Raw genomic sequence first — 25,381 nt, forward strand, 5'->3', positions numbered from 1 at the left:
CCTCTCCGACAGTTGGGCCTGCACCAGGACCGACTGCACGGGATCCGTATCATCTCTATCTGAGATCCGTATTGTAAAAGACAAAAATATATTTGTTCAAGTGTTTGTTGGTTGGAATATATTCTGAAATACCGCTCAGAAGTTTTTTCTTTATATTCATATATATATATATATCACGATTTTATAAACCTGTATTACTGTGTGCTGAAGGAGGGTCAGTTTAAACTGTGAAACATCTTCACACTAAGAGACTGAAATGTCCTCCTGAAACTGTGATTATTGTTTGTTAATGAAAATAATTGTTTGTTGTTTTTTTTGTTTTCTTTTACTTGTTCATGGCCTTTTCTCACATTTTGAATTGACTGAAAAAATGCAAATTCAGCACAACCTGTAACCAAAACATACCCGTAATCAATAGTTTTTTCTCTGCATTAAATTATCTCTGTGTTTTCCAAAGAGACTGACTGGCTCTGATGCAAAACGCTGCAAATCACGCAGGACTTTTTTTAATCAGTGTAACCTTTAGGCTACAACGTGTAATCTCACATAAGCAAACAAGACTACACCCATTTTATTATTTTTAATGTGGAGGAAGACATTGTGCAACCTCCTGCATCCCGAGGGAAAGAGAAAGTTACATTCCCCCAAAGCTCCCAACCAACAAACGGACTGTATTTGATTCTATTTGTGTCTTTGTTATCTTTCACAAAGTTCTACAGTCTGTCTGTCTGTCCGTTCTTCCAGCGACCGAGATGAAATCCATCCTTCTGGTTTTACTGTCCTCTGTCGCTCTGAACTTCACAGGTACTTTTTTGTTGTACTTCCGTGTCTACCGTGTTGTTTTTCTCTTTAACATACTGCAGACACTGCTGCTGATGATCACTCTGCCTTTATTTAGCTCATTAACTGCCCGGATTCCGTGAATTGAATGAATAAATTCAGCGGTAAAATTCGGACTATTTATTATATATTTACGAACTTTGTCACAGATCTCAGTGGATTTAAAAAGAACTCCAGTTTTAGACTGTGAGAGAAGCGACTTAATTCGAACAATCTTATTTTTTTATGTGTGTGTGTGTTTGAATCCTCCAGATAGTCGATGTATTGATCAGTGTAAAATAGAATTTGGTGAATTGGATCGCAGAAACGGCCTTACAACTGCACACTGCTTACTACATACACTGGCTCGTTGAGCAACTCTTTACAGTTACAATAAGCCCGAATAATCTTTTAAATGTTGCATTTAATGCTGCGTATTTAATGCTCAGTTTATAATCTGCTGTATGATTAACCGACCGCAACAGCCAGATAATGAAAAGTGTTTTTTACTTTCATCCGTTTATTTAGTATAATGTCTCCTCCCACATAATGCTTTTGGCACAGAACTTAACACGTGGCTCATTACAACATACAGTCTAGTAATGAAATATTATCTTTTACAACAGCTTTTTCATACCAAAGTCAGGACCAAGTAGACCAGTTGACAAAGATCTAATTAAAATAACTAATGAAATATAGAGGCTAGCACTAACATTTTCTTTAATATAAATGATTATTTTACAGGATAAAGATAGATAGATATTTAGATATAATTGATATTTATCCCGCATTCAAATCAAATCAATTTCACTCAACACTAAGACAAAATTAATTTAGTGAAATGAAATAACAACAAAAAAACCCACACACATGGGTTTTTATTAACCCAAATTTGAGACTAAAACAGGGAAATGAAACAGCAAACTGCAGCGGGGGTCCCACAGAGTTAAAGGCCGGGCTCTCTTATGTTCTAAATCACACATAAACATGTCCACAGAATTAGGAACTATTGGGTTTACATCAACAGTAACTTAACAGGACAGGAAAGCAGGTATGGCATTATATTTGTGCCTCAGTCCTCACTTGGAATAAAGAATATATATATGTAAAAACACAGGCCTTAATTATGTTTTGAAGAGAAACTGGAACCATGGAGGAAACTAGTTAGAAAGATGGAAACACTTATATTCATCAGATGGAAATACTCCTTTACTTTGATTTTAACAAACTAAAAAAAATAAATAAATACGATTTTAATCATTAATCTGAATTTTGGGGAGAAGGGACACATTTTCTACTTTTGTGTGGAGTAGCAGAACTAATTACTGTTGGCAGGGAGTAATAAGTAAAGTAATTATATTACTTTTTTAAAAGCATAGATAGATAGATAGATAGATAGATAGATAGATAGATAGATAGATAGATAGATATTTTATTTATCCCGAGGGAAATTCAAGCATCCAGTAGCAGCATACAAACATACATTAGACATACATTAAACATACATTACAATTTAAATTAACCTATAGTACAGTAGCCATATATTAAATTGGATAGATTAAACTTTTGCAGAAGAATAAAAATATGTGCAGAGAGAGAAAATAAACTAGAAAAATGAAACATGTGCAGGTAAATTAAGTGTTTAGAGGTTAATGTAAACTGTGTGCAATTAAAATTGCGGTGGAAAACATTGTAGTATGCATAGCAAGCCAGTAGGTGGCAGTGTAACTTTGCAATTTAACGCCATGGACGTTGAAGTGAAATTGTTAGTCAGAGTGTCTGGATTATAAATAATCCAATTTTATCTATTTGCCTTAAAAACCTCAAAGTCATCTGCTAAGTAGAGCCGTATTTCCACCATTGTCACAGTCATTTTGAATACAGGTAAAACAAGTTTTTATCATTGACAGCATATATAATGGAGGACTTCGAGGCCGAATCACCTGTTTACCTGTTGAATGTTCCAAACAGGTGTTCTTTGTTTCCCCTGTCCCAAATGTTTTGGAACTTGTTGCAGGCATCAAAATGTTTAGAGTGTGTGTATTTACCAAAAAACAGTTTTGGAATCATGGTTGTAGTTTCAATCAACATTCAGAAACAAAGTGTTCAATGATGCAACTGGAAGTCTAAATGCAATGTTTGTTTCCACAGGAAACTGTGATGTGATTGGCTCAACTCAAACCGTTAAAGTAAAGGTCAATGATGTCGCCATCCTGCCATGCTTCAGCACATCCAACATGACAAATGCAATAGTAAAGTGGAAACAAGAGCAGAGCAATAAAAAATATGTTCACTTTTATCGAAGTGGGGATGACAATGTAGATGATCAGGATGAGAACTTCAGAGGTAGAACATCTCTCTCCCGTAAAGAAATGAGCGGAGGAAACGTTTCACTAAAACTGACCAACGTAACTGAACTGGATGCTGGAAATTACACCTGCGATGCTCGTGTTGAAACATCGCCTGAAACAGTTCAACACAGAAAATGCAATGTCACCCTCATTGTTGGTGAGTACATCTAACTCTAATATTTGTTCAAATGAAAAAAAGAGAAAAGGTTATGTATTTGTAATATGTATAAAGTATTTTTATTTTTAGCACAATTTGTGAACTGTTGAGAAAGGCAATATGAGTCAGACTAACAATTTGAGAAAGTAACTATCCTGAGTGTTATTTATTTGTATCCCCATTTTAATAATATAACAATGCAAAACAAAAAGAGTGCAAAGTGGAAAAGAACAAATCTCCTGCAGTACTAATCTCATCGTTTATAGGAAGTACTGCTTTCATTGCTTGACATATATGTTGACACAAGCTGTTTGTTATCCAACTACCATAACCCAAAGTGTCAGTATTTGATGATCAACTCTCTAACTACTACAATCTAAGTCTGTGGTTCCCATCCTTTTTCCTTAAGGGGCTGCTTCTCAATCGTTTATTAAACTGACAACCCCTCACTAAGTGACATATTTTATGGATATTTAATCATTTTAAAACTGAATGAACCCAACTAATGCACTCAGTAACTGCAAGGAGTCTGTGTAAAACGAGCAATTTTGATGAATTGTGAGCAGATTATTTCCTGTTTAGGGAACTTTTTATACAATTCTTTGCCTGCATGATACATTTCTTACTAACAGATTTTTAACACATTAAACAGACTATATAGGCTTCTTTTTTGACAAATTCATGATGCAAAATGTTTTTTGTCATTTTTCCTTCAGAGCCAGAAAAGGACCCTGGTAAGTAGTTTATCTTTGTGATCTGTTACGACCTATATGTCTAGGGGAACACAGCGATACCAAGTTTACCAAACAAACTGGCAATCCCTGAATTCACATTATTTGTGACACAAAGACTAGTTGGTAAACATAGTGGAACGTTTAGGAGCTAAAGAGCCATATATTCCCGTAGGTTTCTATGGAGACCAAAAACAGACAGAGAGTGAACATTGGACTTACATTCATCCAGTGGACACAAATATAAAATACAAAAAAAAAAGTATAAAAATACGGCAAATTAATAACCCAGTTACTGTGAACAGTTTGTACAGTAACTTACTGGTATCCAGCTACCAGTGAGTTACTGTACAATTCAAAACAAATATACACACAAACTTCAAATGTAAATTTTACATGTATACAATGAATGCATAAACAGAGAAAAAATCTAAGCTGGAAATTATTCAGTTTGTGGACGGATATATGAACTGTATACATATGCCGTCAATGTGTTTTGTGCTTATTTATTCAAGCTTACATGGCAGAGTTATCATTTTACAACACAAGGTTATATAATAGTTTCCTTTATGCTACTCACAGAAACAAACATTAAATGGACCATTCTATCGAGTTGGGGCAAACTGCTGTCCCATAACCGACAAACCAAATAATTCTTTGATATTTACAAAGATCTTTCATTTATTTATTGAAATGTATGGGGTACTTTTAATTGGGATGGTTGTCCTGAACCGTAGTCCTACATTTCAACTTCTAAAAAATCATACTGGAATAAGTTTTCCATTGTTGTCTTTAAATTCATCTTTTAGATTTTACTGAAGGAGAGCATAAAAGCAATACATACATTTTAGATTTTCTTCATAAATCATGAAGCTTTATGTAAAAATATGTTGTCCCCACTAGTCACTACCAACAGTGGTTAGTCCGTGGTCTGAGAGACATGCACTGCAAACACGTGCAGTGTGTCCAGGAATTTAGCGTTTAGTGTTCAGAAATGGAGCACATCAAAATAATTTCAAAAAATCCTCCTAATCCTCAAAATGACAAAATAAAAACAGACAGCAATTTGTCTCATCTCTCCCGAGTACTTAATCACCTGTGTCTTTTTTCAGCAGTTGATAGAAAACAAGTAAGAGTCCCCGGCACAACACAGAAACGTAAGTAAAAAAAAAGAAAATTATTGATGGTGGGGTCAGTCATTCTGAAAGATGCTGATTGTTGAGGCACATCTGTTGTGTCACGAGGCTCGCTGTTTGTTATCCATCTACCATAACCCAAAGTGTCAGTATTTGATGATCAACTCTCTAACTACTATAATCTAAGTCAGTGGTTCCCATCCTTTTTCCTTAAGGGGCTGCTTCTCAATCGTTTATCAAACTGACAACCCCTCACTAAGTGACATATTTTATGGATATTTAATCATTTTAAAACTGAATGAACCCAACTAATGCACTCAGTAACGGCAAGGAGTCTGTGTAAAACGAGCAATTTTGATGAATTGTGAGCAGATTATTTCCTGTTTAGGGAACTTTTTATACAACTCTTTGCCTGCATGATACATTTCTTATCATTTAAATTTTTTTTATCACATTAAACAGACTATATAGGCTTCTTCTTCTTTCTATTTTTTGACAAATTCAGTGTCAGTGAAATAGTCCTACTTTGTATATATTTTTACATTATTTGTCATACTGGCTTCCAGTTGATAGAAGGATAGGATAGATTCAGAATTTCTCTAATTACTTTTGAGTTTAAGACAGACACAAAGACTAGCTGGTAAACATAGTGGAACATTTAGGAGCTAAAGAGCCAGATATTCCCGTAGGTTTCTATGGAGACCAGAAACAGACAGAGTGAACATTGGACTTCATCCGGTGGACATAAACAAGACTCCTCATGTTGTTGGATGTGTAAATAAAAACTGTTTGCTAAGAAATTCACCTCAACAACTTTACATGTGGTGATATATTAATGATATGTTCAGAATTCAGTTATTACAGGTTCAAATATTTACTGTACTCAAATGGATTTAGAGGAGAATATTAAAAATGGTCATAATACCATTGTTTGTGCAATGTGAGAAGTGTGAGAAAAATAGATGGATGATGTTATCTTGCAGCTCAGAGTGAAGAACAAATCTCAACATCTTTCCTCTATTCTTTCAGGAGACCATGGTACAACTGTTGGCATCTGCGTTATAATATTTATAATAGTTATTCTTGCAATTATATTACTTGCTGCCGTCTTTTTCATCTGGAGGAAATGTAAAAATACCAGTAAGTAAAACATTTATCTTCTCTTCATTTTTCCCACTTAAAAGGATATGTCCACATGTTTTAAGGGTTTTTGTTTCTATTGTTTGAAAAAAGAATGTAGCTGGGATGATGCTAAGGACAGATGAGGTGTGGTCAACAGTTAAAGCTGTACTTGACAGAAATACATAACTGATGGGGACAAACGTTTTGGGATAGAGATGAATTTGAAACAGCCTGGTCACACCAGACTTTTTCCACAAAATACTGTGAGTGGCCACTAGGCAAAATTTCAAAAAGGAGGACACATCTAGTTATCTTGTTGTGGAGCCCAATATAGATGAATTGAATATTGAATATTTTCTCAATTTGCACAAAAATCACTTTCTTGCCTAATTTGTTTTCCATTTTTAGTTTTAGGACTATTGTCACAGCTGTTGCCATCATCTTCCAGCTCTGACAGTGACACCAACTGTAAATTCAGTGTATTCTTGGCTTACTGGCAGTTTTTTTCCCCCATCTGCTTGCTCTCTCTCTCAGGGCACTGACTAATACCCTGTGTACTGTTGTAGGTACGCGTAAAAAACAAAAAAGAAGAAGACGCAACAGACAAAGAAACAACAAAAAGAAGAATCTTGACACAAGTTTACACATGGGAAGCACCAGTGACACGAGTACCTGAGCAGGTTCATTCAACACGTACCTCCAGTCAAACATCCTTCCTCAGAAATAGATTGTACATTAAGCACAGATCCTTTTAACCCTTAAATGCATGTCTTAAGCAACCAGTGAGTAAATTAAACCCTGTCTAATCAAAACTAAAAGATTGTTTAATGTTTGAAGTTTTATGTGTCAAAATGTTAGAAATGGTTTTCTAATGTTTTTTTCTAAAAAAGTTCATGGGGTCATTCGTGACTCAAGGTACTTCTAGTGCAGTAAAATGTTCCCTGTCAATGTTTTACTATTATATATAATGTTTTGGATTAATGTCTTTGTTGCATTTTACTGTTGTAGATGTTTAAGCTAACTTTAACTACTTTATATGCAACAATGCACCATTGAGACAGTGTAGCAACAAAACTTCACCTCTTTGTTTCTGTCAACTTTCTGTAGTGCAGCCTCATGCTGGCTCATCAGGGATTCAGCTAAATCTTCCAACTGCAGTCCAAGTACCTCAGGCACTTGCACTTGATGGCCTGAGGCGAACTACGGCTGAGACTAACCTTTCTGCAACCTGCAGTAAAGATACTGACAGAGAAACGCCCACAATCTATTCATTGACCTTCAGTACAATATTTTGAATGAGCAGTTGGACATGAATATTGACCCCTGCATAGCCACTGGAGCTTCCTGTAAAGAAAGCCCTTGCCCTTTGATCCTGAGAACAGGTGCCCCCTAAGTTTGCATCCTCTCACTCTGGCTTTTGTCCCTTCTTACAAACCACTTTACATCCCACTACAGCTCAGCTAACATTCTTAAATATGCAGCCGACACAACCATAATCGGACTCATAACCTACAACAACAAAGACCAATACCTTGAACAAGTAGCCACTTAGTGCCTTGCTAACAACCTTCTGCTCAACACATCCAAAACACATGAAGTCATTATAGATATCAGGCCTAGCCTCCTCCCCAAAACCACCATTATTTTCACAGGTGAACCCATAACCATCACAGACACATTCAAATTATTATATATCAGCATCACACTCAAATGGAATGTCAAAACAGAAAAACATACTCACCTCATTCAGAACAGTTTGGTACGGTCGCACAGACAGCCACATGCATTCAGTAAATCATCTAAGACTATTGGCACCCACCACCCATCTGTTGAACCACTAACACACAGTAAAAAGAGCTGAACAGATCATCTCTGACCCCTTTTACCCTGCCCTCCAGGAGGCCCTAAAGGTCCCTGCCAACCAAATAATGCAGTTTTTTCCACCACTGCAATAAGATCTCTCACTGATCCTGACAAATGAGCCTGCACTTAAAACCTAAAATCCTGTAAATATTGTCCTGTCTGTCTATGTTTGATATTACTTGACACTGTTGCATTGAGCCTACCTACCATCCTGTACCCAAAGCAAATTCCATTGACATTGGTTTTGTGGTCATTAATAAATGAATGATTGATTGAAGCACAGCACTCTGATTAACTTTCAAAGCAGTTTAGCGTTCCTTTGATCTGTTGTGTAGGACTATATGTTGATATCCCTAATTGCATTCCTGAGAGATCCAGAGTCATCCAGGCATCCTCTGGCAGAGGCATCCTCTGGGTTATCAAGTGGGCGCCCTCCTTCCTAGGTGTTTTGCTGATAGGCCCACGACACCTCCAGAGGGTTCAGCAGTGAATCCCAGCGTCCCAGGTTCACTCCCTAGATCCCAAGTTGAAAGTTAAATCCTCCTGTTTTTTTGTTTTAATATAAGGCAGCTGGTTTCTGTAGTAACAGACCATTTCTGATTGGCTATAGTCAAATAATAATGATATTCCAACTGTCCAGTTAAATCAAATCTGTTATCTGGCATTCCAGCAACCATTACATGCTTTTGTAATGACATAACACAGAATAGTATTAGTGATAATAGTAGCAGTAGTAGTCGTTATTATTATTATATACAGAATAAAATCAAAATTAATTTAAAGGAATATAATTAGCCTACATTTTATTTGATAGGGTTGTAAAGGGACCTGGATAACGGCTAGGAGGGACGCTGCCCTAAAAAAAAGTTGAGAACCACTGTCAGAAAAGTCAACTTTTCATTAGCTCAGAAAAACAAATTGATTATTTATTGTGCTATATAGAGGAAGTACAGCAGGATAGAATCAATAAAACTTTCTCTCCACTGGCTGGCTGTTGATGGAAGTGGGGAAATAAGGAGTAGTGAGCCTATTGCAAGTGTCAAAGATGAGCTCCTTCATCCTGGTTGTTGTTGAGGAGGAGGTGATTGCCTATGCACCACTGGGTGAAGAGGGCAACTGATTGTCATCATAATGCATCTTAATGGGTTGAGGCATCAGCCTCTGAAATGTATAAAATGTCAGCTAATACAAACACTGTTACATGGGAAAAGGAAATATATCGTATATAGCATCAAGCTTATTGACAATTTGACATTTGCCACTTTTTTGTCAGTTCAAACATAAAATTCATCAGATGCAAGAACCAGATTGTTTTAAAACGGTTTAGTGCGAGCATAATGGTCCTCCTCAACTCAAAAATGTTTCTTTTTGGATGTTGGATACTACCCACCCACTGTACAGATTGATATGTGTGCATGTGTGCAGAGTTTGACACTATGGAAGTCAAACCTGGTCCAGTCTGTAACTTACACAAGTGAAGCCACCATTGCACATACACTGAGAATGGATCTACAGTGAAGTAGGAGACATCTTGTGTCCAACAGGAAAACGTTACAAATGAACAGAATTTGAAGGTAGAAGGAGTAGATGAATGGATTTTAATGTTTCTTTTTGCATAACAAACACACCAGACACACTTTATTGTTCCAAGCAGACTATTTGTATATTAATGCACATCTGGAGGGGATCTTTACATAAACCATGGAAGCAACATGTAGCTAAGACATAATACAAATAAGCAAATACAACATGTATTAAATAATATATATGAAAATGAATACTGCCTTTTCCCCGTCATATTGGCCAACATACTGTACAAACAGGTTGTTCAATGTCACAAATTGTAGCTCCTCCTCCTCCTCTTCTTCTTCTCCTTGTTATTCCAGTAGGACATGATCAGATTCCTGCAGCTCCCCTTTTAGCATCAGCTCGAGCTGCAGGAGAACAGAGCAAAGAAAGTATTTTAACTATGAGTTAAAATCCCTGCTTTGCCACACCTGTCAGTCACCGGCCCTGAGACTCAGGCACAGTGAGTCTGTGTGAACAGAACTTTTAGCTTTGCTGTCACTTCCTGCTTTCTATTATTGTTACTGTGACAACCTCACCTCGTCAGCCACAAACAGGCTGCAGCCTGTTTTTGGTTTCAACTATGTGGGTTTTCCGGTATCTTGAGCTGGCCCTGTTTTTACTGAGGTATGTCACCATGGAAACCTATGCTGCACAGCTAATCTGCCTGGGGGCAAACTTCAACAATAGGCAGACTGTTGACCAATCAAATCACTGGAACAACTGAATCATCCTTCCAACAGTTTCCTGACAGAGACTAAAGTGCCGACTTCACAATAAAGTGACGAGTAATAAAGAGATAAAGATACTTTCACAGGTCAGTTGGATCACCTGCTTCTCGTTTCCAAACACTGAAAGATTCCTGACAATGTTTTTACCCTTGACTGCAGCTCAGAATATCAATTTAACTTTAACTGAACATTTTAGCCAGTGCCGGCTGATAACCAGCTTTATGATACTGGTTGTACAAGATCACCGAGGTTAGGATAAGTGCAGCCAGGAAACCCAGACAGAGCCAGACTAAGGTGGACTTTGAGACACAGGGCCCTGGTCCCTTCTGGTCAGAGTGGTTGCGGAGTATCCCGGCAAATCCAGTAAGCTTGGCCCTGACCTCTGACCCCTTGTGGAGGTGGCCGGCAGATCAATACTTTCTGTTATTATTAGGGTTTTGAGAAGTGTTCTTACCTCGAGCCCACCTTCTGTACGTGTATACACAGAAGATGAGTATGGCATTGTAGAGGATGAACAGCAGGATGGTACACACCAGGTTGGGCAGAGACATCAGAGGAGGAAGAGGAGGAGGAGGAGGAGGAGGAGGAGGAGAAGGAGGCTGAGCTGTGAGAAAGAAAACAATCATCAGAGTTTCAAACATGAAACATTATCAATTCTGTTCTCATCCAAATATCTGCATGTGAGTCCAGAATCTAGAGGCAAGGGACAAGATTTTGGTAAGGGAAGCGTCTGTGGTTTATGTTTGTAGTGCGAGTTGTATTGACCAATCATGTTTGAGAATGAGACTGCTATAATTCAATTCAATTGTTCATAGAAGGAACAATGCATGATGCATTAATTGCACCAGAAATAGCTTAAAGCTAATTCCCATGTGTAGTCCCAGGCATTGACAGTTGTAGTTAAATAACTATACAACCAGCCTTGGAACAAATGCCATATGTGTAGATAAGGATGGGATATACAAAAAATATCTAAAATATCAGTTTGGCTTTTGAACAATGCCAATATCTGATGGTTTTTTGTTGTTGTGTATCTTCCCTTTTGTGCCAGGGCAACAAGGGAAAAAAGCAATCTTGTAAAACTTAACAAAGATAAGGCAATACAAGGCAATACTAAAAAGCAGACCTCCCATCACACACACATTGAGTATTGGAAGCAGAACATTGTGTCACCTCTCACAGCCAGCCAGCTCCGCTTTGACTTTCCTTTTCTGGGGTGTTCACACTCGTAGAAACCTTCGTCAGACTTGGACACCGATTGAAGGATAATCTCTCCTTTCTCAGCACCGATGAAAACATTAGCTCTGTAGAACGCAGCAGAGAAATCTGAAGTAGACTTTTTTTGGTCTTCTTCCTTGTAGGAACAGCGAAGTGTCACTTTATCTCCCACTGCCACAGGAAGTGAAGGGCTCTCCAGGATCACAACACCATCTGAAATATAGAACAACACCTGACTACTAGAGCTTAACGTTTCTTTAACTACCCCCTTCAGTTCTGCTAGCTCCCTCCCTCTCAGCAAATTTATAAAATGCATCAGAGACCTGAAAAGGACGGACTCTCTCAAAGGCTGGGGGAGGTGGGCCACCCTCCTGTCATGATATGTCATGATGTAAATTAGTCTCAAAGGGCTGACTCTATGTCAGCATTGGCCTTGCAAGGTTCAGTTGGATTATAAACAATAGAGGGCACGTTGAACAGCTCAAAAACATGATGATGATCATTTAACAATCCAGAAGATTCGAAACACAACTGTACACACACAAACAAGCTCCATGCACATTGGTATTACCTGTCACTGTGATGTTGATGCTGTTGCTGTACTCCCTCTGCTCAGACTCACACCAGTACACTCCGGTGTCTGTCTCGTCGGTATACTCGATCTTGCAGGATGAGTTACCTGGGATGGCCCAGCCACGCTTGCACACCTCAGATATCGAAGCAGAGGTGTTTCTTTTCACCATCCAACCACTGGAGTTTACCTTCTCCTCACACCTCAGATAGATTTTTTCATACTGAAAGAACTGAGATCTGTTGGGACTGATGCTCAGTGCGGCTGCAAGGGGGGTGAAACCTGAAACAATTGAAGGGATTTAAATTATTTCTGTGTACACGGCTGATCATATGTGTTACATGCAGGCACAGCTGTTAGTTGTTGTTGGCCAATTTTAAAGCTGCATTAATCAAAACGTTTTGGTATGAATATCAACTAAAATAGTGTGTGCCATGTGAAAACAGCCACTTAAAATGAGGAACCCACAGAGAATTAACACTGTATGCTCTCATTGCTCTTTAAACTCTCAATACTCTAAACAGACCTCATTCAGAAAAGATAAAGTTAGAGATTATGTAATGACTATGTCTTATACTTTAGCCACTCCTGCCTGCTAATTGGGCTACTTGGTTTTAACATACGAAGTTCAGTCATGACCAATACTGCAGATCAGAATGTTTTTTTACATGTCCCATTTGGTCCTCTTTTCCACTTCCAGTAAGTAACTCAAAATAATAAAACAAACATTTCCAAATGCAGTCTGAGCACAGTTGAAAACTGTATGCTTCCCTTTCTAAATTACCAACACCTGAGTGAATGAATAAGAGGAACTTAAATGACCTACAATACAAAACAGTGTGCCCCTTGTGGCTTGGAGGAATATAACCCAAATCAAAACATGGCTCATACAGATTAGTTTGTAAAGAAAACATTTTGCAGCTAAAGCATCAGATATTTTTGAAACCAGATGTTAAAGGAGAGTGAACATTGGACTTTATCATCTGGTGGAGAAACACAACACAACAGCATTATCAATGGGATGATTATGCTGTCCTGTGTCTCTTTGATGTGTAAAAGTACAAACTGTCAGGCTTTCTACCCACCAGTAGCCAACAATTGATAAATGCTGCTATAAATAGATTGCATCTTCAAAAAAGAAGATTCAAAGAAAATAGTGACCCCTGATATTACATTACAGCTTCCTTCACTGAAATCAGTCCAACAAGGTAGTATCAGACAATATGGGATCTTTTTAAATATACATTTAGTATCTTGAAATATGACAAAAATATTTGTTAAAACTGTTTTTTTACAATAGCTAGCTGAACAGTTCACAAGTTCTAGTCTTGTTTCATTGATTACTACATAAAATAAATGATCAGGGACTCCAGATGTCAGATAAGGCAATGAAAGTTAAGTGTTTGGTAGGTGAGCAGAAACAAATGAGAGAGCAGGAGGTAGATTATTTTCTAAAAAGTGAAATTACTTACAGAGCAATAGGCAGAGTGATGTGATCTCCATCGCGTGCCGATGTTGTGAGTCTTCCTCTGTCGCGCTTTAACTGGTAGCCTACCACATCCTGACCAAACACAGGAAATCATGAAGGTCATTGCAGAACAATACATACAAAGAAAATAAAAAATCAATGATCTGCAATGAAGTTCGCACATTTTTGCTAACTTGCTTGAGCTTTTAAGTTTTCAAAACAGTTTTAAAGTATTGGACCTGGGCTTTAAGCAGATTTCTCTTCAGTTATTCCATTTCAAAAACCTCCTTTTGAAAGTGAAAGTCAAAGTTTCATTCTATGTCTGTAAGTGCCAAAACTCTCTGTAGGACATGTTTTACGGTTTGCTGAGGATCTTTTACTGTGGGTCTCCAAATAAATCCCACTTCTTATCTGTACCATTTGCTTTAGAAACTTGAACATGAGAATCAAACTCAACATTGTCAGAATGCAGAGTGAAACCTGACATCAACCACAAGAGAGGCTAGCTGTCTATGAGTCACATTTCAGTGAAACAGGATATGAAACAGCCACAAAAAAATTATTTGCTGAGCTTTAGCAGTGATGAAAAAAAAATTTCTCCCTGTGTATTCATACAGGGAGTGTACATCTATCTTTACTATAGTTACATATAAATAATTCATTCAATATAAACACTGCTTCAAAGGACCAGGATTTAGTGGCATCTAGTGGTGAAGTTGCAGAAGGCAACTAACTGAACCCAGCTCTCATCTGTATTCAACAACCTGGGAATGAGAACAGGCTGTGAAGTGTGTGTGTATGTGTGAACCTATCGTGACGTCACCCATTGGTTGAAGCCTTCAGTTTGGCCTTATGGTCGTCGCCATGATATGATGATTCATAGCAGGGAAAAAATGACGGCTCCCCTGTTCACACACAATCTGGTATTCCAGATAAACAGTAAAATATGTTTGTGAACAGATTTGAGGAGAGAAATAGTCAGCGCAGTAACATAATCTGGATTCATATCTGATCAGCACTGTTTGACAGTTTAATCTGAGTTTGGTGCGTTGAGCTGGACGGACTCACTGAGAATGAGCTGTCAATCATAAGGTAGCCCCGCCCTAAAGCATACCCTGCTTTATTGTCTGTTTTACTCTAAATGGGATCATAATTTACTAAACTAATTTCTCAATAAGACTGTATGGCATTGTTTTGTTATTGCAGCCAATGTTAATGCAGAACCCGACAGCTGAAAACCTGTTTTGCGAGTGCTCTAAAGTCAGTGTGGAATTTATTTATTTACTTCCTGCACCACCCCACGCAGGCAGTGGTAGATCTAAAGCAGTGGCCTGAGTTGGTAAATGCCTTGCAACCACAGTTGGGTGTCAAATGCTGACAATTTACAAATACAGCTAAAAAGTAACACACACAATTTAATAATCTGTTATTGCCATATTTCAGACAAAGTGATAGGCTCAAGTTCAGTAAAAACAGACATGTATCTGGAAAATGTAGATTTGTTTTCTAATGCTACCTTTAGATATTTCTATTGAATGCTTTACTAATGTGCCACAACGATGTAATGTGTTTGAGTTTAAATAGCCAAGCCAATACTGAAATAATGGCCTCTGATCCTCCCGCAGCCCCTCCCTGTTTCAGGTGACAATGAAAGAGAAAGTGGGAGCGCTAACTTCCACAGAACTCCGACAACCTGTAAACAATATGTTTGTAAATGGTCATCCACGAAGAGTTTCATGAGCTCAGTACATGAGCTACAGTGGCTCTTTATCCGACCACCAGAATGAAGTTCCTACTGTTTACATTGCTGTGCTCTGTCTTTGTCCCTGTCTCCGTGGACGCCCCAGGTAAGTTATTGATCGCTGTTTTTATCGCTTGAGTAAACAGCTGATAATGTATTGTTTGGTAAACTGCACACCACCCCTGTTGTTGAAAGTGTGTTCGGGCGTTAAATCTTATTAATAAAGCGCATTAATAATACTCATAATAATACTTAATAATACATAATTAATAATACTGAGCGCATTTGCATGAGGCCGAGATCGGGCCGTTCACTGGGACCCAGATTATGTTAATAATGACATCAATCTAAACTAAATGTGGCCTGTAGCTACTGAAACCTCTGTGTATTTAGAAAGGACTCTTTAGAAAATACACTGTGAGAGAAGCAACTTGAATTAAATCGTATTTCCTGCGTGATCTCTTGATCTTGGTCAGATATTATTAACAGTAGGCCAACATCCGTTTACAATGGATTACTAAATCGACATTATCATATAACTGTACATTTTATTTGCTTGTTGAAAAACTCCGGTTAAATTAGTTTGACAGTGACATGGCTTTAAATGCTGGTTCAGGGAGTTTTATCTGATGTGGGGATGCTTTGAATATCAGCCAGGTAAGTGGCATTTACAGGAAATGATCCTGTGACTCATATGATCCTGATTTTAGATTAGAGCCCAGAACCTGCTCAGGAGTAGTTTTACTCAATACTGAGAAACAACGTGTTTAATGAGCTTCAACAGGAAGAATAAATCCACTGTTTGTTTCCCCAGGAGAGCCTGTGACCATTAGAGTAACAGTCAATAAGGATGCCATTCTGCCATGCACCGTGAAAAATCCACAAAGAGTGGAGTGGAAACGCAATGACCAACTTGTGCACCTCTTTCAAAGTAAAGAAGACTATCTAATTAATCAAGACAAGCACTTCAAACATAGAACATCTCTCTTCCATGAAGAAATGATCAGAGGAAACGTTTCACTAAAACTGACCAACGTAACTGAACTGGATGCTGGAAGTTACACCTGCTCTGTTCCCAAACTGGAAAGTCAGGTCTGGAGAGACTTCATTAACCTCACTGTTGGTGAGTACAGCTAACATATTACACATTCAAATGAAATAAGAGGAAATGTTTTTTAGCTCTTAAACACAGTTTACACATTTACAATTTAACACAATTGTCCAACAGAGCCAGTGGTGAACAGGAACAAAGGAGGTCAGACTGATGATATCAGTAAGTAAATATCTTATTTGTCTTCTCATCAGCTGTCATCTCCTGTTGGTCTGAATGTTATCACATATTTTAATATTTAATTTCATTGTTTCCACAGACACAGAGCCAGGTAAGTGCTGTCTTTACTGCAGTCCACAATGTACACAGATATCACTCCTGTTTCTCTCCTCCTTACAATATGAACCTGAGAATGAGCATAATATGACCTCTTTAACCTCAAAAGTAATCAGAGCAATTCTGAATGTAATGCTTCATTTGACAGGATGCCATTCTAACAAATAATGAACTCATTCATCATCTCAGAGCACACTGATAGAGGACTACTGAAAGGTCCAGTGTGTAACATTCAGGAGGATCTATTGTCACCACCATGTTTCTACAGTAGTCCAGAACACATTTGGAAGTTTTATTCACTTGTTTGCTATCTGTAACTTCACCACTAGATGGCACTGAATCCTCCACAGCGGTCCTTTAAATAACCCTGGATCCTCGTATTTCTGGAGAATATTCTCACTGATAATACTGTTTGTTTACTGTTGTGCAATGAAAGAGATTCTAACCAACAGACAGTTTTGGTGGGATGGACTCCAAGTACACATTGAGACCATGAACAGGAGAAGTGGCTGTGGAAATATTGTTGATGGATGTTATCTTGGAACAGTGAAGAACAAATCTCAACATCTTTCCTCTGTTCTTTCAGGTGGTGGCACTGGTAAAAACACTGGTGATATAATGGCATTGCTGTCATTGCCATTGTTGTTGCATTGGCTGTATGGATGAAACGTAGAAATAGAAGTAAGTCAATAATCTTCTCTCTCTCCATTCTCTCCATTTAAAAAGACAGTTTTCAGTTTTTCAGTCAGTCTTCAAACAACAGTGAACAGTGAAACAGGTTTTTCTTGCTGTAATGGTTCCTCCTGTTATACTGGACATTAAAGATCTCTTCCTAAAGTACTTTCAATGAAAGTGATGAGGGGAACAATCTACAGTCCTCCTTACATGGAAACATGTTTTCAGAAGTGTATCTAAAGCTAATATCAGCTAATATGTGTTTATAACTCCATCATTTATTTAGAAATCATTTATTGGGGGGTCTGCACCCTGCCTCTCATGTACAGTGTGTCTGAGCTTTCTCACTATCCTGCTGTCTGATTATGATGGTTGATCTGGGACAAGCTCCTTTACTTGTAGTTCCTCACTGTCAATAACAACAAGTGTCATCACTCCACTGCTGACTGACTCTGCTTGGGCTGATAAAATAATCGCCCTTTTCACTGACTGATAACTTGTTTTGTGTTGTTGATACGTGTTCAGGAGGACAAGGGGCCAAGGGTGGAGACAATGCTGGAGCCAATTTTGGAGCCAGTGCTGGAACCAATGCCACGGCCAATTTTGGGGCCAATGATGGGAATTATTGTTATTATTAAAATTGTTTTATGCTGCTTGGTTTTCATGTTTTTGTTTCATGTTATCTTGTTTGTCTGCCCTGTGAAGAACTCTGCAACATCTATTTACTGTATATAAAATGTCTGTTTTTATTATAGAACCTTCTGATTTGCTCAAATATTCACAACCAACATCACACATTTCTTAAATTAGAAATTTTTCATCAGTACGAATAAAGAATTCTTTTTTTTTTTACTTTTGCTGAATGCGGGTCAGTACAGAGCAGAGTTATGTGTAATGTTTGAAGAAACATTCGAGCAAATACAGACAAGTTCAACCATTTAATCCAGAACTTCTTTCTATGTGAATGTTGATTGTGTAATATTCTTGATTAAAATGCAGCTGCAGGGAATTGTTCAGAAGTTCTTCCTGATGTGTTGATTGTATAAACCACTGCAGGGACAGAGTTGGTGTCTCAGGACCTGGTTTTAACTAGAATGGGTCTTATCTGTCTAATTGAACCTTCTCATTGTCAGTTTCCAGCTCCCTCTAGTGACTTGTTATTGTATAGGATTCATTGACTAGAGGGGGGAAATAAAAAGCACTTAATGACTGTTATTATTTTAAGGTGACTATATATATATATATATTTCTATATTTGGATTTTATATATATATTTTTTTATGACTGTGCTGCTTTTTTCTGTGTTTTGCTTTATGTTATCTTGTAATACTGCACCGGGGGAAGAATCACATTGTACTACTACTAGAATTAATGTTGTATAAAGTATATTGTTCTTGTTGTTCACATTGGACACTAGGAGGCTGAAACTGTAATTGTTAATAAAAAGATGTTTAACTTGTACCTGACATTTTGTTCTTATTTGGTCTGATATTTTGGGGAAGTGCAGAATCTTTAAGTTTATTGCAACTGACCAATTAATGTTCTACGACACTGAAATGAAAGAAAAAAATCAAAGTCAGTCTGAGTTTATTAGAACTTCATTGTGTATAACTCTCAGTAATTAATAGTAGAATATTTAAAGGATATTAATGTTCATTTCTCAATGCACAAACAGAATGATGCTACCTGAACAACATGAAGCTGCAATAGTTCAATGTATTACTGTATGTGAGAGTGTACCACTGTAGCTCCAACCTTTTCATTTGTCTACAACAATAATCCATCACCACTGTCTTCCTCTCAGTGGCTGCTCTCAGATCAGCTTTGGTGAGCAGTTCTGTTTTCAGTGTTTGTCTGTGAAACAACGTTCAGTTAGAAAGCACAAGGAAGAGTTTTACAGTTTTCATCAACATTGTAGTTGCTCAAAAGGGAAAAAAAGACAACAACAACAAACAATATCCCAGAGGTTACAAACATTAATACACTTTGAGATGCAACTGTCAATCAATTATTCAAATCAATACATTAAATCATCAAAAATAGAATAGAAAACTGGGTTCAAATCAACCAGTCGAACACTAAAAAGTAGTTGTCTCTGTATCTCTGGCCCAAGCACAATCCGAACTGTACACAAGCCTGAGGGCTGGCAAAAGCTTGGATTCATGTTTGTAATTAATTAAAACAATCCTGTGTATTTTCTCTCTACTTTTACATTATTATATTATACTTTCTGATGAATTCAGTGGTTTCTTTCTCATTGTTCCATCAGCTCGTCGGTTGTTTCCTAAAGCAGGACGAATACAGCTTGAGTTTGGATGTTAAATAATAATCTAAACCTTAAAAACAACAACGTTATTTAGTTGTATTCACAGAAACGAAGAGGCTGGGATAAAGGCCTAATGTGTGTATGTGTTCAGTGGAGCTTTGGCAACCCCGTGTTCAGGTCCCGGCTGCCAGGTTGGGAACCACTGTCCTACAGCGCCATGTGCCACAAGAGACACACCTTCACCCTGGAAGCAGCAGGTACGGTCTTTTTTAGTAAAGATTGTTTATGGAAAATGTCAGAAATTTATCTTATGTAGTTGAATAAACTATGGATTTGATTGGCTTATTTATTTTGTCCCATTACTGAGAGTCTTTTTAACACAGAACATCATTTTTCCAAGTCAATAAAGCTCGACGAAGCGGCTCAAAACCCAGACAACACAAAGGAGAGCACACAGATAATGAAGGTTTAAAGCTAAATGCATTGAACCAATATTAAACAGTGTTATTGGCTGCAGGCGGTGTGTGGATGTGCTCAATGTGCTGATATGGTTGCACTGTAAGAGAAAACTGACACAGAAAATAAGTTCAGGAGAAATAAAAGTAAAAATTAAGACAATCTGAGAGCTGCAAACAGAATTGGACACACTCAGCTTTAACTGTCACATGTGGCTCAACCAAATTTGCTTTTATTTTATATCTTTATGTATTTCTTTTAGTACATTTACTTCCACTTTCTTTAACTAACCCTGTTTTCCAGTACTTTTAAATTATATTGTACTGCAATGCTTTACTTCATTCGTTCTCGCTGTTAAATATTAGCAGATAATAGAAAATGATGTTATTTTTATTTCACTTTTCTTTCCATAATAGTTTGTGCACTGATGACAGGAAACGGATGGATGCTCCGGTGAAGAGCCCGTTAGCCGGGTGAAGGAAGGAGGTTGTCGGTGTGTGTGACTGACAGCAACGTCCTCACAAACACAGCTCATTATTCTGTAGATTTTATTGTTTTATGTGATTTCTGTTTCAACATCAGCACTTTGTGTGTTTAATGGTTCGAAAATGAGTTTTTGTATTTTCTTAGTTTTTCTATTTTTACATTGTAATGGTCTGTAAGAGCCAAAGCCCCCCCTCTGTGCTCAGCCAGACGTTCATTTAATTTAAAACATTTTGAAACTGATCAAACTACTGCCTTTTTTAGTAACACATACATTTCTCTCATTAAAAACATTTGTACTCGTTCAGTGCTGGTTCAGGAGACAGACCACTGCAGTGAAAATCTGTCTCTGGAAAACAACATGAACTAACTTTTGAGCATTTTAATTGAATGTAGGACTCTGACCAGCAGGGGGCACATTATCACTAATAAAGAAGCCTAAACAGACCTCCTGTGTTCAGAGATCACAGACATACTTCCTGACAGCAGATGTACACTAATGTGCCAAAGTCATAGGTCACCCTGAAAACGGAATTCTTATGAAGCTTGAGACCTGAGAATTAAGTGTATAGTCAACATATAATCACATGTATCGATCACATTACGCTCCGAAATGCTGTTCAATGGAAACGGTCCATCACTTCCATCAACGCTTCCTCTCCCGCTCAATGTAATGTTCTCCAGTATTGTTCACAGGCAAAGGAGGGTAAACAGGGGGAGAGAGGGGCTGTTTGTGGAGGAAGGAGAGAGGACTGGTGTATCCTTTGTGGAGGTTTCAGCGTTATTAGTCTGTGTGTAACTCTGCATATATTTAATATTATATATTTAAATATTATATTTAATCCAGCAGCCAGCACTTATTCCAGTGAGAAAGAATCAGTATTAAAACGGTCTGCCTCTCATTCCCACAGCTGTCTCACACTCACACCGGACACTGCAGAGTGGAGGAGACAACATGGTGAAAGAGTTGATCTTTATGGATTATACTGAGGCCCAACTGACATTTTATCTTCTGGGTTGTTAAATGTAATCAATGATTAAAATGTCATATTTCTTAAAGGGAACACAGTGAAATAAAGAGCAGCTTCACTGCTCAGAACTGAAATCAAACATGAAGACATCTGTACATTCTTGTTACATTATGACACACTGAACTCAAAGTGAATATATAATAACTGTATAATGAACACTGTTAGACTCATCTGACAGAGAAGATCAAATACAGCAGTACAATGGACACAGGATGCAGTTTGTGTCTCTCTTCCTCCTCCTCTATCCTCAGTGTCTCCTCAACTCCTGGGGAGGGGAGGAGAGGGGGTGATGATGTAGGCTACACACTGTGAAATGATGAAGACCTCTCTTCCACGCCCCCTTCAGAGTGACACACTTTTCAGTCACTTTTCTCGCACTCTGGTTGTCTCCCATCACTGTCCTTCAAGCACGTGTTGTAGAAATACAGTCCTCAGTCATCCACTCCTGTAGGTGGCAGTGTTACCAACAACCAGGATCCCACTGAAAGCGAAACTGACTCGGACCTCCGTCTGATTGGTTGGCTGAATACCAGGAAAGGGCGTCAGAATAAAGACGCCAGTGATACCTGAGACTATGATAACAGGGATTAAGATAATTATGCCTTAGTGGAATGAAGAGTGTAGCCTGGCTGTTAAAGAAGGAAATTATGCTCTTAGAAACTTATAACTTATAAAAGAAATAGAAAAAGCAAAAAGGGATACAGTTTTATTCTTTTATTGGAAGAGAGAGAGAGAGAGAGAGAGAAAGAGAGAGAGATTATTATTATTATTATTATGATTATTATTATTATTATTATTATTATTATTATTATTATTATTATTATTATTATTATACAGGGCTTTGATAAGAGCCACTATGGATTATGGTTGTATGGTATATGAGGCAGCATCCATTACAGTTAAGGAGAACTAAATTAAACAATGATATTAATATACATGATTTTATTAAACGTACAGCAGCTTTTTGTTGGATACCAGCGGGTGTGTGAACAGAGGGAAACGAGGTTGCTGACTATCTAAAAGTTCATCAAACAGAAGTGATAGGGGTGTTTTAGAAATGTGTTTTGGAAGGTCAGAGGTTAAATCAATAATTCAGCAGGGAGTAGTGGAAAAGGAAGAGCAGAAAAGAAGATATAATTCTATTATGATAAAGATAGAACTGTAAAGAGTCAAACGTGTGCTGATGGATTGTAGAAGGTTTAATATGGAAAGACTGCAGGACAGGGTGATGGATGTGGGAAGGGACTGGAGTAAAGGGGGTCTGTTGGGGATGGGGGACCAACACATACAGGTTCAAAGGGCTTTATGAAATAAATGAAACAGGTCTAATATACAGACTATAACTCAAATACAGTCAGGGTTTTACACTTTGAGTACAGCAGGTGGCGGCAGACAGTTGACAGCTCTCAGGGTGGAGTAACAATGTGGAAGACGTCGCTTCATACCTCTCTACTGTGTATTCTACCGTGTCCCTGTCTTTATTGGGGGAGGAGGAGGGTCAACATGAACTTTCTTCTGCTTTTCACGTGTCTCTGTGTGACACACGGTGAGTCACTGAGCAATTTCACGTTTATTGTATGTCCGTGTGTCCGTCTGTCGTTGGTTTCGATTTTAAACTTCCTCCTTTTCAACTTTTTTTAAGTTATTTTTATCTTTGATAGAGACAGCCGAAGATAGACAGAAAATGGACAAACGGAGGGAGGGGGGTGACACGCAGCAAAGACTGTCAGTTTCGAGCCTGTGGCGTTACAGTGCCTCGGTATTTGGGTGAACAGCTCTACCCACTGAGCCACCCGGGCGCCCGAGGTCGATGTGTAAAATTCGGCAATACAAACAACGAAAACAAAAAATAAGTACAGCCGAAAACCTAGGATTTATTAGTGTACTTCGGATAAATGACAATGCACATTAAGCGGGGATATCGAACATGGTCACACTATCTGGCCCTGGGCTCTTATTAATCTTATTCTCTCCCCCTCACTGTATACTCGGGAACAACAACGGGTAGCGATCAGCAGCTGTTAATGTCTCCATGATAGAGGATAATAGTCCCGCAGTGAGGAGCAGACACTAACATTATTGTTCCAGTAAACAGTTTCTATCGCAGTGTTTTAAAAGTCACCAACAGAGGAATGTCATAGAAGCACTCAGAATATTTATTTCCTGGTGCGACAATAAGGGCTCCTGAACGCCACGCCTACAGTATACGCAATTAAACAATAACAATAACAGAAAATAAATAGAAAATGTGCGACATTCACTTTTTATTTATGAACATAGATAAACGCAATAGTATCACTACCACGACTACTACTAATAATGATAATTATAATAATAATGACCCAAACTAGAACTATGTAAGATTTATACTGATTTTACTGTACTGTTTTTTTTAGATAATTAAAGGGGAAGTCTGCTCAATTTTGACAGTTTGATCTGAGTTTGGTGCGTTGAGCACTGAGAATGAGCTGTCAATCACAAGGTAGCCCCGCCCTAAAGCATACCCTGCTTTATGGTCTGTTTTACTCTAAATGGGACCATCAGTTACTAAATGAACATCACGCTGTATGGAAGAAGACTGAAACTAGATGCACTGTGTGTTCTGACCCCTATTCTAGCCTTCACCCCCCACTGAATGAATATGAATGAATAGAAATAAAATATGTAGATATGATGTTTGTCTCTGCAGGACAGCCTGATGTGATTGGCTCAGACAAACCAGTTACAGTAACAGTCGGTGAGGACGTCATCCTGCCATGTCACCTGGGGCCTCCATTCAATGTGAGGACTCTAACAGTGGAGTGGACACGTGATGGACAATATGTCCACGTCTGGCGACAAGGGAAGGACTATCTAAATGATCAGGATGAGAACTTCAGAGGTAGAACATCTCTCTTCCATGAAGAAATAATCAGAGGAAACATTTCACTAAAACTGACCAGCGTAACTGAACTGGATGCTGGAAGTTACACCTGCAATGTTCCCAAACTGCAAAGTCAGGTCAAGAAAAACTTCATTATCCTCACTGTTGGTGAGTACAGCTAACCTGCAATTAAATTAAAAAAGTGAAAACCTATTTGTAATTTTGTTAAAAGTATCTTAGCTGTTCTTAGCAAAGAAATGTATTATTTATTATTTATGAATCTATGAGCTTTCACCGGCACATTTACTCTCCCCATGGGTCAGAATTTTATCACATATTTTAATATTATTTTTCTGTGTTTTTTCCACACAGAACCAGGAAAAGAAAAGGATCCTGGTAAGTTTACTGTTTACCTTCATTTCTATAAGAAAGTGTTGAACCTTTAAGGTGTGCACAAGGTGCTTAAAGCACATCTGCTGGTTCAGTCAGGACCACTTTTGTCAAAATAACTTTTATTCCAAAGCAGAATATTACATTTGGCGGTATGGCTCTGTTCTGGGACCTCCCTGCCCTTCCATGTGCATACATCAGGGCTGTCAAACTCATTTTGGTTCAGGGGCCACACACAACCCAATTTGACCTTAAGTGGGCCGGACCAGTAAAATTAAGGCATAATTACCTATAATTAGCAACAACCCCTAATTGTTCTCTTCATTTTATTGCAAAGAAAAAGAAATACATTCAGA

At 38.0% G+C, this 25,381-nt stretch overlaps 3 protein-coding genes across 19 annotated transcripts in view; 2 read left to right on the forward strand and 1 right to left on the reverse strand.

Annotated features, from left to right (window-relative positions):
* Positions 1–25,381, forward strand: part of LOC127352688 (circumsporozoite protein-like) — a 50,774-nt gene that overhangs the window by 9,685 nt on the left and 15,708 nt on the right. For 2 of the 10 annotated variants that reach the window (XM_051381281.1, XM_051381282.1), the window contains exons 1-3: positions 23,148–23,318; positions 24,462–24,803; positions 25,008–25,031. The exons of 1 other annotated variant lie outside the window; for it this stretch is intronic. In XM_051381281.1, the coding sequence (XP_051237241.1) occupies positions 23,195–23,318; positions 24,462–24,803; positions 25,008–25,031 (490 nt within the window). In that variant the 5' untranslated portion in view covers positions 23,148–23,194. Of the gene's footprint in view, positions 1–15,379; positions 15,581–16,288; positions 16,598–16,702; positions 16,748–23,147; positions 23,319–24,461; positions 24,804–25,007; positions 25,032–25,381 lie in introns of those variants that run through there. 7 more of the 10 variants (XM_051381289.1, XM_051381287.1, XM_051381286.1 and 4 more) reach the window with 5 other exon arrangements.
* Positions 592–8,456, forward strand: LOC127352716 (myelin-oligodendrocyte glycoprotein-like). 8 transcript variants are annotated; one of them, XM_051381344.1, is made up of 8 exons: positions 592–804; positions 2,971–3,327; positions 4,044–4,061; positions 5,171–5,215; positions 6,224–6,334; positions 6,725–6,784; positions 6,883–6,996; positions 7,424–8,456. In XM_051381344.1, the coding sequence occupies exons 1-7, from the start codon at positions 753–755 to the stop codon at positions 6,990–6,992; spliced, it is 753 nt and encodes a 250-aa protein (XP_051237304.1). In that variant the 5' UTR covers positions 592–752; the 3' UTR covers positions 6,993–6,996; positions 7,424–8,456. The 8 variants fall into 8 exon arrangements, 7 of the variants coding, with proteins under 7 accessions (XP_051237304.1, XP_051237303.1, XP_051237305.1 ...); XM_051381343.1 differs by having other exon boundaries at positions 6,883–8,456; XM_051381345.1 differs by having other exon boundaries at positions 5,174–5,215; positions 6,883–8,456.
* On the reverse strand, positions 9,755–13,826 carry LOC127352715 (uncharacterized). Its single transcript, XM_051381342.1, has 5 exons — positions 13,738–13,826; positions 12,266–12,547; positions 11,650–11,907; positions 10,931–11,080; positions 9,755–10,113 (listed from the first exon to the last, which is right to left on the reverse strand). Exons 1-5 carry the CDS (start codon positions 13,766–13,768, stop codon positions 10,076–10,078), a joined length of 759 nt encoding a protein of 252 aa, XP_051237302.1. The 5' UTR covers positions 13,769–13,826; the 3' UTR covers positions 9,755–10,075.

This window comes from Dicentrarchus labrax, unplaced genomic scaffold (assembly GCF_905237075.1).
Source record: "Dicentrarchus labrax unplaced genomic scaffold, dlabrax2021, whole genome shotgun sequence".
Lineage (NCBI taxonomy): Eukaryota > Metazoa > Chordata > Actinopteri > Moronidae > Dicentrarchus > Dicentrarchus labrax.

What these genes read in the sequence shown, in the direction of transcription:
- LOC127352716 (XM_051381343.1), top strand. Translation starts at nt 753, where the DNA reads ATGAAATCCATCCTTCTGGTTTTACTGTCCTCTGTCGCTCTGAACTTC. An exon ending in GAGGAAATGTAAAAATACCA is followed by an intron (nt 6,335 to 6,724) that starts GTAAGTAAAACA and finishes TTCCATTTTTAG; the next exon opens with TTTTAGGACTATTGTCACAG. An exon ending in CTCTGACAGTGACACCAACT is followed by an intron (nt 6,785 to 6,882) that starts GTAAATTCAGTG and finishes GTACTGTTGTAG; the next exon opens with GTACGCGTAAAAAACAAAAA.
- LOC127352715 (XM_051381342.1), bottom strand. Translation starts at nt 13,768, where the DNA reads ATGGAGATCACATCACTCTGCCTATTGCTCT. An exon ending in ATCACTCTGCCTATTGCTCT is followed by an intron (nt 12,548 to 13,737) that starts GTAAGTAATTTC and finishes CAATTGTTTCAG; the next exon opens with GTTTCACCCCCCTTGCAGCC. An exon ending in GTACAGAAGGTGGGCTCGAG is followed by an intron (nt 10,114 to 10,930) that starts GTAAGAACACTT and finishes GTTCTCCTGCAG; the next exon opens with CTCGAGCTGATGCTAAAAGG.